The sequence below is a fragment of the Camponotus floridanus genome, unplaced genomic scaffold (genome assembly GCF_003227725.1).
Source record: "Camponotus floridanus strain SB8 unplaced genomic scaffold, Cflo_v7.5 scaffold18, whole genome shotgun sequence".
In the NCBI taxonomy this organism is placed as follows: Eukaryota; Metazoa; Arthropoda; class Insecta; order Hymenoptera; family Formicidae; genus Camponotus; species Camponotus floridanus.
Genome location: NW_020229303.1, coordinates 2,547,607 through 2,562,292, shown reverse-complemented (window position 1 = coordinate 2,562,292; position 14,686 = coordinate 2,547,607). Strand labels below are relative to the sequence as shown.

At 30.3% G+C, this 14,686-nt stretch overlaps 2 protein-coding genes across 5 annotated transcripts; one reads left to right on the top strand and one right to left on the bottom strand.

The window, feature by feature from the left end:
- The first annotated feature begins 4,584 nt into the window (after positions 1–4,584).
- On the top strand, positions 4,585–9,686 carry LOC105253709 (splicing factor U2AF 50 kDa subunit). Of its 2 annotated transcripts, none has more exons than XM_011261907.3 (8): positions 4,585–4,723; positions 5,216–5,445; positions 5,528–5,788; positions 5,942–6,080; positions 6,201–6,256; positions 8,825–9,106; positions 9,195–9,359; positions 9,422–9,686. In XM_011261907.3, exons 1-8 carry the CDS (start codon positions 4,702–4,704, stop codon positions 9,551–9,553), a joined length of 1,287 nt encoding a protein of 428 aa, XP_011260209.1. In that variant the 5' UTR covers positions 4,585–4,701; the 3' UTR covers positions 9,554–9,686. The 2 variants fall into 2 exon arrangements, with proteins under 2 accessions (XP_011260209.1, XP_011260208.1); XM_011261906.3 differs by having other exon boundaries at positions 5,942–6,092.
- Positions 9,687–10,419: 733 nt separating this feature from the next.
- LOC105253710 (exosome complex exonuclease RRP42) lies at positions 10,420–14,127 on the bottom strand. 3 transcript variants are annotated; one of them, XM_011261909.3, is made up of 8 exons: positions 14,035–14,096; positions 13,877–13,931; positions 13,709–13,766; positions 12,185–12,384; positions 11,941–12,106; positions 11,682–11,876; positions 11,167–11,322; positions 10,421–10,876 (listed from the first exon to the last, which is right to left on the bottom strand). In XM_011261909.3, the coding sequence occupies exons 3-8, from the start codon at positions 13,763–13,765 to the stop codon at positions 10,772–10,774; spliced, it is 879 nt and encodes a 292-aa protein (XP_011260211.1). In that variant the 5' UTR covers position 13,766; positions 13,877–13,931; positions 14,035–14,096; the 3' UTR covers positions 10,421–10,771. The 3 variants fall into 3 exon arrangements, with proteins under 3 accessions (XP_011260212.1, XP_011260211.1, XP_011260210.1); XM_011261908.3 differs by lacking the exon at positions 13,877–13,931 and having other exon boundaries at positions 14,035–14,127; XM_011261910.3 differs by lacking the exons at positions 13,877–13,931; positions 14,035–14,096 and having other exon boundaries at positions 10,420–10,876; positions 13,607–13,766.
- Positions 14,128–14,686: the final 559 nt, after the last annotated feature.

The following is a 14,686-nucleotide window of genomic DNA, read 5'->3' as shown; positions in this document are numbered from 1 at the left end:
TATATAAGAAATATATTTATCTCATTTCAATAAAATATAACATAATGAAGTTTCCAAAAATAAGAGTCAAATAAAATTGCAAATCATTGCGTTTTCTTCGGATATGGAACAATTTTTATGATTCTGAAAAAAACGATAATAAAGACTAAATACAAAATTTTAAGTGTATATATATATATATATATATATATATATATATGTGTGTGTGTGTGTGTGTGTGTGTGTGTGTGTATGTAAATACCGAAACTTTATTATTTTGTATCGCAAATCCTTGTACGAATTTTGTAAGAATTTTGTATTTTAAAGTTTAAAACTTGTTGAAGATGTAATTAATGTATAAAAAAGATTTGTATGTGTGCGAAAAATAGAAAAAGAAAGGAAAGATATAATTATACGTTGCGAAAGAAAGGAAAGATATAATTATACGTTACAGATTGTATATTTTGATATGAGAGAGAAACAGAAGAATTATTATAAAAAAATGAGTTTGTCGATTTAAGAATGAGGTAAACAAAAATAGGAAGGTGATCGAAAGAAATAAGGAGGATATATTGTTATATTTTAATTTATAAACTTATGTACACATGCAATTGTGTATTTTGTGCCATTTTACGAATAGAACGTAACAATATTTGTTACTTCATCCAATTGTCACTGATTTTATGCATTAAAACATTGATATCTGGAGAAAAAAAGAGAAAGAATATATTTTCTCTCGAGAAATGGACAGAATATCTTTACACAATTATACGCATCTTGATTCGATGTGACATATTTATTTGTTGCTAAAATGAAAATAAAACCGTTGATAACTGTGTTTACCCCATTTTTCGTGCTTTTTACATTAAAAGTAATAAAAATAATCTTTTTTATTATATATCAAAAATCATACATCATTAAAGTTTTCGCAATAATTTGCATATAATATGAAAACATTTTTAAGTTTTTTTGAAAGGAGAGACAGACAGTATAAAATTCAGGCTCACGAAAAGAATTTAACAACCTTATTAACTATCATCTAAATTCGCGTTAATATAATTATTATTCGTCCGGGTTCATCAGGCAAAGTATTATACTTTCACATAAACAACGGCATTGTCGCCGAACAGTATGAATTTCATTTGTTTAAATCTAATACTGTGTTTCTATGTCATTTACTATAACATCATAATTTATACTATAAAAAATTATGATATTATCTCTGATTTTTGTATTAGTGTGATGACATTGGTATGATGACGAGAGCATTTAATTTAGATACTTTCCCATACAGCACAGAATATTGAAGCAATATTATTAATATTGTTGTAACATTGCAGCTGTATTGCAATATTGACGTATTGCTACAACGTTCCGTGCTGTTTATCTTTCTTGCAATACTGTCTGTCTCTCCTTTCAAAAAAACTTAAAACATTTTTAAGTTTTTTTGAAAGGAGAGACAGACAGTATTGCAAGAAAGATAAACAGCACGGAACGTTGTAGCAATACGTCAATATTGCAATACAGCTGCAATGTTACAACAATATTAATAATATTGCTTCAATATTCTGTGCTGTATGGGAAAGTATCTAAATTAAATGCTCTCGTCATCATACTAATGTCATCACACTAATACAAAAATCAGAGATAATATCATAATTTGTTATAGTATAAATTATGATGTTATAGTAAATGACATAGAAACACAGTATTAGATTTAAACAAATGAAATTCATAATGTTCGACGACAATGCCGTTGTCTATGTGAAAGTACTTTGCCTGATGAACCCGGACGAATAATAATTATATTAACGCGAATTTAGATGATAGTTAATAAGGTTGTTAAATTCTTTTCGTGAGCCTGAATTTTATGAAAGATGATTTTTTAAAATAAAGATACTAATAGAAACTAGTTTGTTTTTTTTATAAAATTATTTGTAAATTGAAGTTTCTCATTAATATAAACTTACAAACTAATCAAATTGCAAAACCTGTTATTGGAAGAATAAAATTCATATTTTATTTTTTTTAATTATAAGACTTATATAAAGATCACATCAAAGATAACATAATTCTCGGACTTTCGTGATTTTTTTTCAAGACTAAAATTAATAACTACCAGTGCGGGAAAGTCATTGCCGAGAGATCTTAAATGTAAGATCGGACTATTAAATAATATTATTATAAATAGAATAGTAATTTTTATGATCAAACGGTAAATTCCTCCTTCTCTTATCGTACGTAAATGATATATCTTAATATTGAAAGCTGAAATGACAAAAAATTACAGTATTCGTTAACCAAATCGATGACCTCGTGTTGTTTATGCATCATTCCAAAAAGGAAAAAGCAGGTTATCGTTGCAATGAATTTGAAAATGAATTGACAAATCGATGATCAATTAAATAACGATTACACAGAAAATGAAAAAAAAAACTGTCGATTTACAATTTCACGATTCGCTCAATATATTGATGGCTACGTTGAACGCAACAACGCTGTATCAAACCGAATGACGCAAAAGAGGTCTTCAAATACAATCCGGTGCAAGCGATGCAGCAGCTGCGTACTTGTGGTGTTCTGGAGATCACCAGGATCTCGGTCATAGAACTGCCGAGCCAACGAATACACAGTGATTTCTTCTAGAGGTATCACTCTCTCCGTAGATTTAAGGAGATACAACGAGATGATCTGAAGGAAACTTGTCGACGTATACTGGCCAGGTATATCAATGATGAGGACAAGTTCAAGTTTGGCCAGACTAAGGTGCTCTTTCGAGCTGGCCAAGTATCGTACTTAGAAAAACTACGAAGAGAGACAGATGTCTACGTAATGATCTAGAAAATGATGCGCAATCTGATCTACTGTAACAGGTACATGAAGATCCGTTGGTCGATCTTCTGCAGCAACAGCACCGACCGGGAATCGAACCCGAGTCTTTCATTTTCCAGGCAACTGTTCTTAACCGCTGGACTATCAGACCTCACACCTAATGCCGCTACTTAATATCTATAAAAATAATTTATGTTAATGATATATAAATAATATAATAAGATCTTACCAGGGTTGGGTAATAACTAGTTTATATTAGTTAAAAGTTAAAAAAAAAGTTAAAAGTTAAATAATTTTTAACTCAGTTAACTTAGTTATTTTAAAATGAATTAACTTTTAACTTTAATTAGTTATTTTTGAAACACGTAAACTTAAACTTATTAACTTTCCCTCCAAATTTATTTGATGATTATATATCATATTATTATTATTTAGAGTAATCTAATTTTAAAATTACAATCTAATTTAATATAAAGTGAAATAATGCTTTTCAAAATTTTAACTTTTATCTTAACTAACATTAATTTAATTTTAACGTAACTTTTATTGAGTTAATTTTTTATTTGTATAACTTAACATAACTAAATTAATTTTTTAACCCATTAACTTTAATACTTAACTTAATTTAGTTTAAAAAAAATATAAACACCCAACCCTGGATATTACTAGTATTAATGGGATATACATATTTTATTTTTAATGATGATTATATTAAGACTGACAAAATATTTAATGAATATTATATATTCAACAGACATGATTCAATGAATTATTTCGATATTAAAAGAGGTGTCATGATAGAATGATCGTTATAATAGTAAAAGCTTTATTTGATATATTCATTCTTCATTTTTATGAATATAATTATGAATATAATTTTTCTGAAGTTTTATATTTTTATTTCTATATAATATGAATAAACCCTATAAGCACACAATATTCCTAGGATATTGTATAAATATATATTATTAACTGTTAATAATATTTATACAATATTTTAGGAATATTGTGTCTTATAGGGAAAATGATAACTGATTTTATTAAATGAAATATTCTATTATATTATTTATATATTATTAATATAAATTATTTATAGATATTATTAATAATATAATATATATTAATTATATATTATATTTATTTATATTATTTATATTTATATGGGGAGTTGGGAAGTTAAGAGAAGGATAATAAGTTAGATGATTATAATAGATTGGTAAAATAATTATTATAAGATAATTAATTTTTATATAGGATTGAAAAAATTTTATAAGACTGATATTTATAAAATGATTAGATAATAATTAATATTATAAGGTAAAGTTTTAAGTTAAGATTTAATTTATAACAAAATAAAATTTATATAAAAATTATATAAAAAATTATATTAAAATATAAAAATATATATTCATAAATTAATTAAATAAATAATTATAATTAAATAATTAAATAAATAATTAAATAAATAATTATAAATAAGTTGCCAGTTCCTTTTTGAACAAAAATATTAGTTGCACGAATAGTTCGATGTGATGCAGTTATCACTATCCCTGAATACGATCACCAGTTCAGCTAAAAAGAACAAATCTAGGGACTTTAAAAATGTATGACCAAAGAATACACAGAATATAGAGAGTGACATTTGAGCGTTCAGCGACTCTTCTGATTGGTCAATCTGGTAAAAACCTCGATGTTGTCGACAAATAAAATGTTTCTAAACTGAATCGGCTTTATATTCCTAAAGTATTTAAATTTCTCCAGTGATGTTTACCATCTTGCAATTAGGCCATATTTTCTGACCATATACATTCGTACGCCATCAACGCCATTTCGGGAGGGGAAGATTGTCTAAGGAGCGGTTGATATTCGTAAATTTGTTTGGATTAAAGGATGGGCGAGGATTTTAACGGAGGTGAGTAGCTTGGAAAATCACGCTTGGTTTCACAGTCGAGATATTATCGAGACGATAATATATAGCCTTATTAAATAGCCGGTCAGCGGATATGTTTATGGATGTAAAACAAGCAGGCTAGTAAACACAATTTGAAGGAATCCTTTCATAGCATTTTGAGATAACGACCTTCTCTTTATCTTATTCAGACATGAGATTTACTTGCACAACCTTCGTATTTTTTACATTATAACAAATGAATTAAAGTATGGGAACTTCCACAAGAACAGATATATTATTTTAATAAAGTGATATTGTTCTGCTATTAATGTTTTATTTATATATTATATATATTATTATTTATTTATATATTTATTTATATATTATTAAAATATTTTTTCATCTCAAGAGACATATGTAATAGATAGATACAGTTAAATCACAAGTGGATTTAATTAAATATATATTTATTGTTACATAATTAGATGATATTGCAATATGTTTTATTCTTAGATCGTGATAGACAGGACCGGGATAAAGATAGAGATCGAGATAGGGATCGTGACAGGAGGCACCGATCACGTAGCAGAGATCGTAGAAAGCGATCGCGTTCTCGCTCCAAGGATCGTAGAGATAGAAAGAGGAGTAGCTCGCCCAAGAAAAGTCGTAGCTCCAGAAGAAGAAAACCTTCTCTATATTGGGACGTGCCACCACCTGGTTTTGAACATATTACTCCTTTGCAGGTAGGAGATTTTTTTTCGTGTTATTCCGATTTGTTTAACTTCAAATATTATATTTACACATGTGTATCTTTTATCTTTACAGTACAAAGCTATGCAGGCTGCTGGACAAATACCTGCAAATATTGTAGCAGATACTCCGCAGGCAGCTGTACCCGTAGTTGGTAGCACCATAACTCGTCAGGCTCGAAGGCTTTACGTAGGAAACATTCCATTCGGAGTCACTGAAGAGGAAATGATGGAATTCTTCAACCAACAGATGCATCTGTCTGGACTTGCGCAAGCTGCTGGAAATCCAGTATTGGCGTGTCAAATTAATTTAGACAAAAATTTCGCATTTTTGGAGGTATAACACTAACTTATACACACATATACAGGATGTAATTTTTTATATCGTTTTTTTTTTTTATAAATCATTGAAAGTATAGTATAATATCGTTAATTTTGATCTAAGCATAATAGGGATATTCTTTTTAACTTTTTTTCCTTTTAAATACAGTTCCGATCAATAGATGAAACCACGCAAGCCATGGCGTTCGATGGCATAAATTTTAAAGGACAGAGTTTAAAGATAAGAAGGCCACACGATTACCAGCCAATGCCGGGGATGACCGATAATCCAAGCATGAACGTGCCAGGTACGGTTCCCGGTATGTTCTAACATACATTTCCTTATTATTCAATATACTCGCGTTCGCGTCACATTTAAATAAACCGTCACCGCTTATCTTAATTCCGTGTGTATATTTTTATTTTAGATTCGCCACACAAGATCTTCATTGGTGGTTTACCAAATTATTTGAACGAGGACCAGGTATGCATGGCAAAGCCTTGAAATAATTTTATCTATTGCACACCTTTGAATGCAATTTTTTTCTTCATTGATAATTATTCTAATCAATAATCACATTAGTTTGCCAAACGTTGCTCTGTCAGTTATATATTTTTATATTTATCGCGAAAGGACTTCAATGATCGATGAAAAATTGCATTCCACGATATCACAACGTTACAGGGCTATGTATATAGCACGGAGGGCATGTGCATATGCTAACCCTGTCGCGTTGTATGTTACCCTCAAAGGACTAAATTATAATATAGGTATTTAGCTATTTAGCGGTGAGTGCACTCACACATACGTACACACGACTGGGAGCCCTCGTCTTACTCGAGTTCAACAGAGGTATGTATGCGTTTCCATCAAGATATTTCGGCGTCGATTAGGCTCCTCATTAGATAGAGGTGTATAATTCAGAACGTGACTTTGTATTATTTTTTTCATATTTTTTTTTTTTTTTTACATCCGGGCAGTCCGCTTCTCGTGTTTTTCTACGAAACCTCTTCTTATCCTTCGCATCGTCGCTCCAATGTGGCATATGTTGCTTAGTTTAGGGAAGTATTAGCGGCGTTACAGCATTTAGGTGGTATGCAGTCATCGACGATCATCCTTCTCTCTCTTACAGCCTTTCTAGGCGTTGCGGACCCAGTCCATCACGAAGATACGAATTTCTAGGCAATTTTTTTAGGAGAGCCAACAGGGAAGGGAGGGAGGGAAGAATTTGTCTTGACTACGGTTCGGAAATAAACCGAAGAAAATAAACGATCATTCATGTTTTCGAATCGTATGGAGTAAAGATAAGCAGGATATAGAAACTTACTTGGTGACATTTTGAAACGAGTTCCTCTAAAGTTTTTTATGTCCTTGGATATTTTTCCGCACTTTGAAATTTTACAGACTCGTCCTCTCGTGCAGCAATGAATACATGTTGCAAAGGATCTCTTTTTAGGTCTGGCAAGAAAAGCATAAAAGATCAACATTTTTATATATAGCAGAATTTTTTTTTTCCTTTTCTTTCTTTTTGGGATTACAGGGTCAACACATAATTTTATGTGCATCTGGTAACAGCTCCAAGTTCTCCGGTATATATTCTTTTCAGGAATACCTCTTTTCCTCTTTTTGCAGCTGTTCTTTTTTACAGGCTTTTCAGGCTTTACGTGCTGCACGTCTCGTCTTGTGCCTCGTTACGTTTACAGGTCACCGCGAACGAATGACTATTGAATATATCAATGCATTGAAAGCTTGTTGAGCAAAAAATAAGAATGCAAAGAAAGACGTAAATAATTAAAGAAGTAACAAATAGAAATAGTAATAGTAAAAGAATAGAAAAAAAAAAAGAAACAGCTATCTTTCGTTGGATGATTTAATCGAATAGAATGCAACGGTATTTCTTACAAGTTATGTTTAAATTCGTAAGAGAAGTAAAATAAAAAAGAAAAAAAAAACGTATCATCTCATTATATAGTAAACTGTGGACTGATACCAGTACCCTTTCTCCCCATTTCTTAGCTTAGGGTCGTGCCGATCAAAAGCATTCGCTTACCACTACCACTACTTCTACCACTACTTCTACCACTACTACTACTACTACCGAACATGACAAAATACCACACTGCCTGGAGAGAGGCTAGCCCAGTCCCTCGAGGCAAGTACTTATACCATTCTCATGCCTTCGTACATTGGATTATGCGACGATTTTGTAGACCCCCTTCCTCGATGTGTTGTCGGTTCTCCTGTGCCAATGGTGCGTCCTCTGATTCAATAATTTTACATTGATAAAAGCATATTGCTCTTCTAAATTGCTAGGTGATTAGCAACTTTGAGACGTAGAATCAATTTTACGACGACAGAAAGGAAAAATGTAATTTCTCTTCGAGAGCAGCATGCTGTTATCTAAAGCTTTATGTTTTCAGGTCCTTAGTTCGTCGGCATATATGTAAGTATAACAATATAATGTATATATTATAATAAAAAAAAAATATCAATATCAAAGTCAATGATTTTGTGTTTGAAATAACAAATGATATAAAGAGCGTGACGCCGAAGCGCAATCAAGTGGAAATTATTTCCTCTGGCACGGAGGCGATGTGTGTAAGGAGTTATTACCGAGGAGAGATACGCAAGCATATTTATGCATTTATATTTCATTTTTCTTATATTGAGACGATGCAACTTTCTTCTAAAATTCTTCTGGAAATCGCAGACTTCAATCAAGTATCTCGTTAATCCGAAAAGTTACTTTCATATATTTGAGAAATTTATTTTAATATTAATAAATTTTGATCATAAATTCTATATGTTTACATCATAAAAATGCAGGATCTTCAATTATAATATGTGAGAAAGTTCAAATATGATATATAAAAGTTTCCAGATTTAAAAAAAAAATATATAAATATCTTTTAAATATATAATTCATAATTTTATCTTTCATTTAACTATAGATTTTTTACAATTATAATATCAGAGTTGCATAGTCTATACTTGATAGATTTGAAGTTTGTGTTATGCGAATGGAAAAGTAATAATTTCATGATAATACAGGTGAAAGAGTTATTGATGAGCTTTGGACAACTGAGGGCGTTCAATTTAGTAAAGGATTCCGCTACCGGTCTCTCCAAGGGGTATGCCTTCTGCGAATATGTGGATGTCTCGATGACCGACCAGGCGATCGCCGGGTTGAATGGGATGCAGTTGGGTGATAAGAAATTAATTGTGCAACGCGCCAGCGTAGGTGCTAAGAATCCCATGATAGGCGCACAAGCTCCAGTACAAATTCAAGTGCCTGGTTTGTCGATGGTTGGCACGAGCGGACCTGCGACCGAAGTAAATTTTGCTGAGATATTCGAATAAGCTTATCAAAAATCATTAAACTAAAATTTAACGATTTAAACAATCGTATGACATTTTTTAGGTGCTTTGTTTGCTCAATATGGTCACACCGGAGGAATTAATGGAAGAAGAAGAGTACGAGGATATTCTCGAGGATATTAAAGAAGAATGTAACAAATATGGTGTCGTGCGATCAGTGGAAATCCCACGACCTATCGAAGGTGTCGATGTACCCGGATGTGGAAAGGTATATTTAATATTGCAATATACATCTGCGTGCATATTACTTATCTTTTTACTTTGTTACAGGTATTTGTTGAATTCAATAGCGTGATTGATTGTCAAAAGGCACAGCAGACTCTCACAGGACGAAAGTTTAATAATCGCGTTGTAGTCACGTCTTACTTTGATCCCGACAAGTATCATCGTAGAGAATTCTAAGACGATTCTCTTTTTCATACCGTTTAATAATTATATATAATATGCAATGTATATGTGAATTTGAATTATCTAAACGTACCCCGAAGAATTAACAATTACTAGTTAATAAACAACGATGAAACAATAACAGGTATTCAAGTGTAAGTGATTAAAAATAATCGCAATTGAAAACATCGATATATCAATTCAAGGCTTCTCTCGCACTTTGAATACATGAACATGAATATGTATAATAAATTTGGTCATTAATATACATATTGACAATGTGTGATACCTTATACACTTGTATATCGCTGAGAGAATAATTCTAATAAATCAGAAAATAATTATCAGAAAATAATTATCTCAAAAATAATAAAGCAGAAACATAACTCTGTTTCTGCAAAAAATATGTTATTTATAAAATTTTGATTTACATAATTTAATAAAGTATAAGTAAAGATTTTTTTTTAACAAATTTGTTAAAAATTAATTCAATTTTCAAGTTACAACAAATTGATAGGAGTGATTCTCCTATAGATTATGAATTTTTGTAATGGCGTGTAAAGTTCATTGAGCAATAGCATGCCAAAATGTAACAACTATATCAGGTATAGTCATACCTTTTTTGAGTCCTTTTCACAATTTTTTTATTTCATTACTGTTATCGATATTGTAATAACAACTGTTTTATTATCTTTTAATCTCTCAAAATCTTACCAAGAATATTCACATTAGACCTATTTGATGTTGTTCAGAAAGCAACAGAAAGATTTGCAATTCATTTTTTATGCAATCTATTACAATTTATACGCTACATCACCTGCACCATCCAACGTAAGATTTATTAATAAATGTATATGAAAATAATTGAATATCGCATTAAAAAATTATTATTATTTAACAGTTTAATAGCATGATAAACTATTACTGTCATATAGTATCGACATTTTGCGAGAATTTTCACTTTCGAAGACTGCTTGAGTGGTTCTCAAATTGTCTTTCATAACAAAAAAGTATTATAATAATTTATTTAAAAAATCAGTAGCACTGCTGTTTCATAAAATTTTATATGACAAGAGAGAGACTGCAAAAAAGTTTGAGAAATATTACACCACGTGCGCGCAACGTTTACTATAACTAAATAGTAAAAAATATTGTATGTGATAGATTCAATTGGAAATTTAAAAAAATATATTTATACTTTTTGGAATATTTACAACAAACATTGCATGTGCATTATCTAAGAAAGCCACACAGAGGTTTTGTTCGGCCGAGTTTATCTTCCTCCTCTAATGTTTTCTTAAGAGCTTCATTTAATTTAAGACCGATGTCCTTTCCTACCTGTGAAATCGAAATCGAAAATTTAGATTTAAAAACAAATTACCATATTACAAATTTTTGTATTATTTTTTTGCATTCCTATCATGTAGCATATAGAATGAGAAAGCAATGCAAGAGAATAGTAAAAAATATTGTATATGTGATAGATGAAATTAGGAATTTAAGAAAATATATTTATACTTTTTGGAATATTTACAACATGGTAAATAATAGAAAAATAGAGAATAAGCAATGCAAAGGTTTGATTTTAACCATATAAAAATTAAAAAACATTTAAAGATTGTTATTACCTCCAACATCTTAATTAAGGTGGTAGGTAACAAGCTCCCATATCCTTGCTTGACCATAGACGTCACTTTGCCGTTCGGCATCACAGACATAATGATATTAACCGCACTGCACGATTCTTCTTCTAATGTTGGATCTATCACAAAATTGTCACCAATCTGTTGAACAAGAAAATATTTTCCATTCAAAATGTTAATTATTGTATTAATTACATATTAAACTTTTGTGCTGTTGATTATAAAATATGTATACAATTAATCCAATTAATATATACAATTAAATAATATATTAATTAGATATTGTATATATTAATTAATTAATATATACAATTAAAACTATAAAAATGAAGGGAAAAAAAATTAATAGTATCATTCTTTAATAGAAATATCTCGCATATTTAAAGAGAACTTTCACATCTAATTTTTTAGATAAATATTAGAGAAAACAGAGAAAAAAATAGCTTAATGCTATATCAATATTTTTAGTATAAAAATTATTTTTAAGAATTAACATATACCTTGCATACTGTTACTATCGATGGATATGTCGTAATATCGAGTTTAATGCAATCGTAAGGATCATCTGAGACCTGAATATCTGGTTCCCCACCATCGAGCGTTGCTGCAATTACTTTTGGAATTTCAGTATTGTACAATGCTGCTTTCACCGCGGCACCAACAGCGTCAAACAGATTTCCACCACATTGAAGAATCTGAGGAGACAAAAGATGACAGTGTGGACTTTTAAGCAGCAGTCCATCATTTGATAACACTTACCAAAATGTCCACGTACATTTTCCAACATTTCTTATGAGGTATTATACACAATTGTCTTAAGTCAAAGACGTCTGGTGTCTGATAAGCCATGGAAAGAACATTGCTTATTTCGGTCGCTAAATCATCTCCACCTTTGCCTTCAAATGCTGGTGTGGCATTAGCCGAACTGTGGAGAAGAGATGATAAAAATATGACATTCACAAATATGACTTTATAATTGAAAATCCAAATCTACTAGATATACCAGTCCACAAAAAAGTCCAGTTTGCCTTCATCTGGTTTTTCAGCATATGGTGTGTCAATTTCCAATTTCACGCCAACTAATACATCTGTAATATTGCCAATGCGAAGTCTTGCTGATCCATGTGCATGTGGCATCAGTCTAGTTTCGATCTCGATGGAACGATATTGGCACCTAGATCGACCATCATTTCTCAGATCAAGCTGAAATAATTAATAAATTCAATTATTGCAAGAGTAAATAAATAATTGGGAAATAAATAAATAAAATATATCAAAATAAAATATAAATATAAACTTAATATAAACTTAATAATATATAATACATATACAGGGTGTTTCAGATCACCCGTACCACCCATTTAAAAACTAGAGAAGTGGTTTTTTTAAAAAGATAAAAACATTTTCTTTATAAATCGGATGCGCTCTATTGAATGATGATATTTTCAACTTTTGGTTTCGGCCAGAAATAGGCGATTCGGACCGGAAGTGCATTTTTTTATGGAACCTCCTATTTTTCATTGCATATTCTTGTAGCTTACCTCGAGAGCTTTCCAAAACACTATAATAAATTATTTTTCCATGAAGTACTTTTCGAGTTATGAGGCTCGAAAGCATTTCTTAATTTTACATAAACCATAAAATATCTTGTAAAATATTCATTTTTCGATTATTTTACCTTGATACTTTTATGTACAAAATAATGAGAGGAATCAATTGGTGTAAAGAAAACACATAGTTGTTTCTAAGAAAAAATATATAATTTGCAATTCCATATTTTTTCTTAAAAACAACTGTATGTTTTCTTTACACCAATTGATTCCTCTCATTATTTTATACATAAAAGTATGAAGGTAAGATAATCAAAAAATGAATATTTTACAAGATATTTTATGGTTTATGTAAAATTATTTCAAGCCTCATAACTCGAAAAATACTTCATGGAAAAATAATTTATTATAGTGTTTTGGAAAGCTCTCGAGATGAGCTATAAGAATATGCAAAAGCATATAGGGTGTTCCATTTTAAAAAATGCACTTCCGGTCTGAATCTCCTATTTCCGGCCGGAACCAGAAGTTGAAAATATCACCATTCCATAGAAAGCGCCCGATTTATAAAGAAAATATTTTTACTTTTTTGAAATAACCACTTCTCTAGTTTTTAAATGGGTGGATATACGGCTGATCTGAAACACCCTGTATATAAAACTGTTTAAAAAAAATTAGTAATAGAATAAGCTAGTTTAAAATAGCGAAGATAATTGATTTGTGGAAGTAAACATCAGTTCCTATTCATATTTTTTCTATTTCAGATTTTAAGTCTGGTTCAGATCGTCTTAAGATTCTATTCAGCCAATGAAATAACCGTATAACATTTTTAAACCTTACTTAAGATAATCTTAAATATTAGAACGGGCTGTGAATACCGGTCATAATGTGTTGTCTTTAGGAAACAACAAGGGTGAAATGATTCTGCGAACGTTGCGATCGTCAAATGGAACGCAGCCATTCAAGACATCGATACTCACATCGACTCCATGAAGAATAAATGTCTTTTCGCCTAAGCCCAAGGGAGTTTCAGCCATTCTGAAAAAATTAATTTTCAATATTAATTTTACTTCAATTCAAATAAGATCGTATCAGGTATAAAATATTTTTGCCGCCGTTTGTTGCAATAAAAGAAAACATAACCTTACTTAGAACCACGAGGTTATCCTTTTATAACTGAATTCCTCGTATTTCAGTCTACATCTATTAAAAATAAAATAGATACATTTACGGAAGTTAGAGAAAAAGAATAAAAAATGCAGGAATTTAGTTACAAAGAACAACAAATAATCTAATAACTAACTACCTTGTTATGATTGTTTTGAATAGATTCAAAAAAGACTGTCTTATAAATATTAAAAAGAGAGAGCGATAGCGGCGGATCTCTTTCTCTCTCGCACAATGGAAGGAGAGAAAGAGAAACCGACCGCTATCGCTCTCTCTTTTTGATGTTTGACAGTTTTTGGATGAAGATGCGCAGGATCATTTTGAATGGCGATAACCATCGACTAAGAAATATCTAGAGAGTAACACTAACTGCTCTAGTAATAATACAATCTCGGGGAAAGGGGACATGAGGTTGATCAATCCGAGTTGACCATCTATTTTCATAAATCTATAGCTATTTTTAATTTTTCTGATTGGTCTATTTTTATACAAATAAAATAGTTAAAAATTATTTGAAGATAAAGCAGTTTAGTTTAAGAAAATTTAAATTTACTTTCGAAGAATCTTTAATTATTAAAAATAATATATTTCGGTGGCATAAATTCTCTAAAATTCTGATTAAAATTTTTCACTCTCCAGGATTGCATTCAAAATTTATCTTGGAATAGAATAGTGTAATTAATTAAATAGACATGTTTTTTTAAAATCTAGATTGGTGAATGGAATGTCACTGATTACTCCAAACTAATAAATTTTGGAAAATAACTCAGAAGAATATAATTCTGAACAAA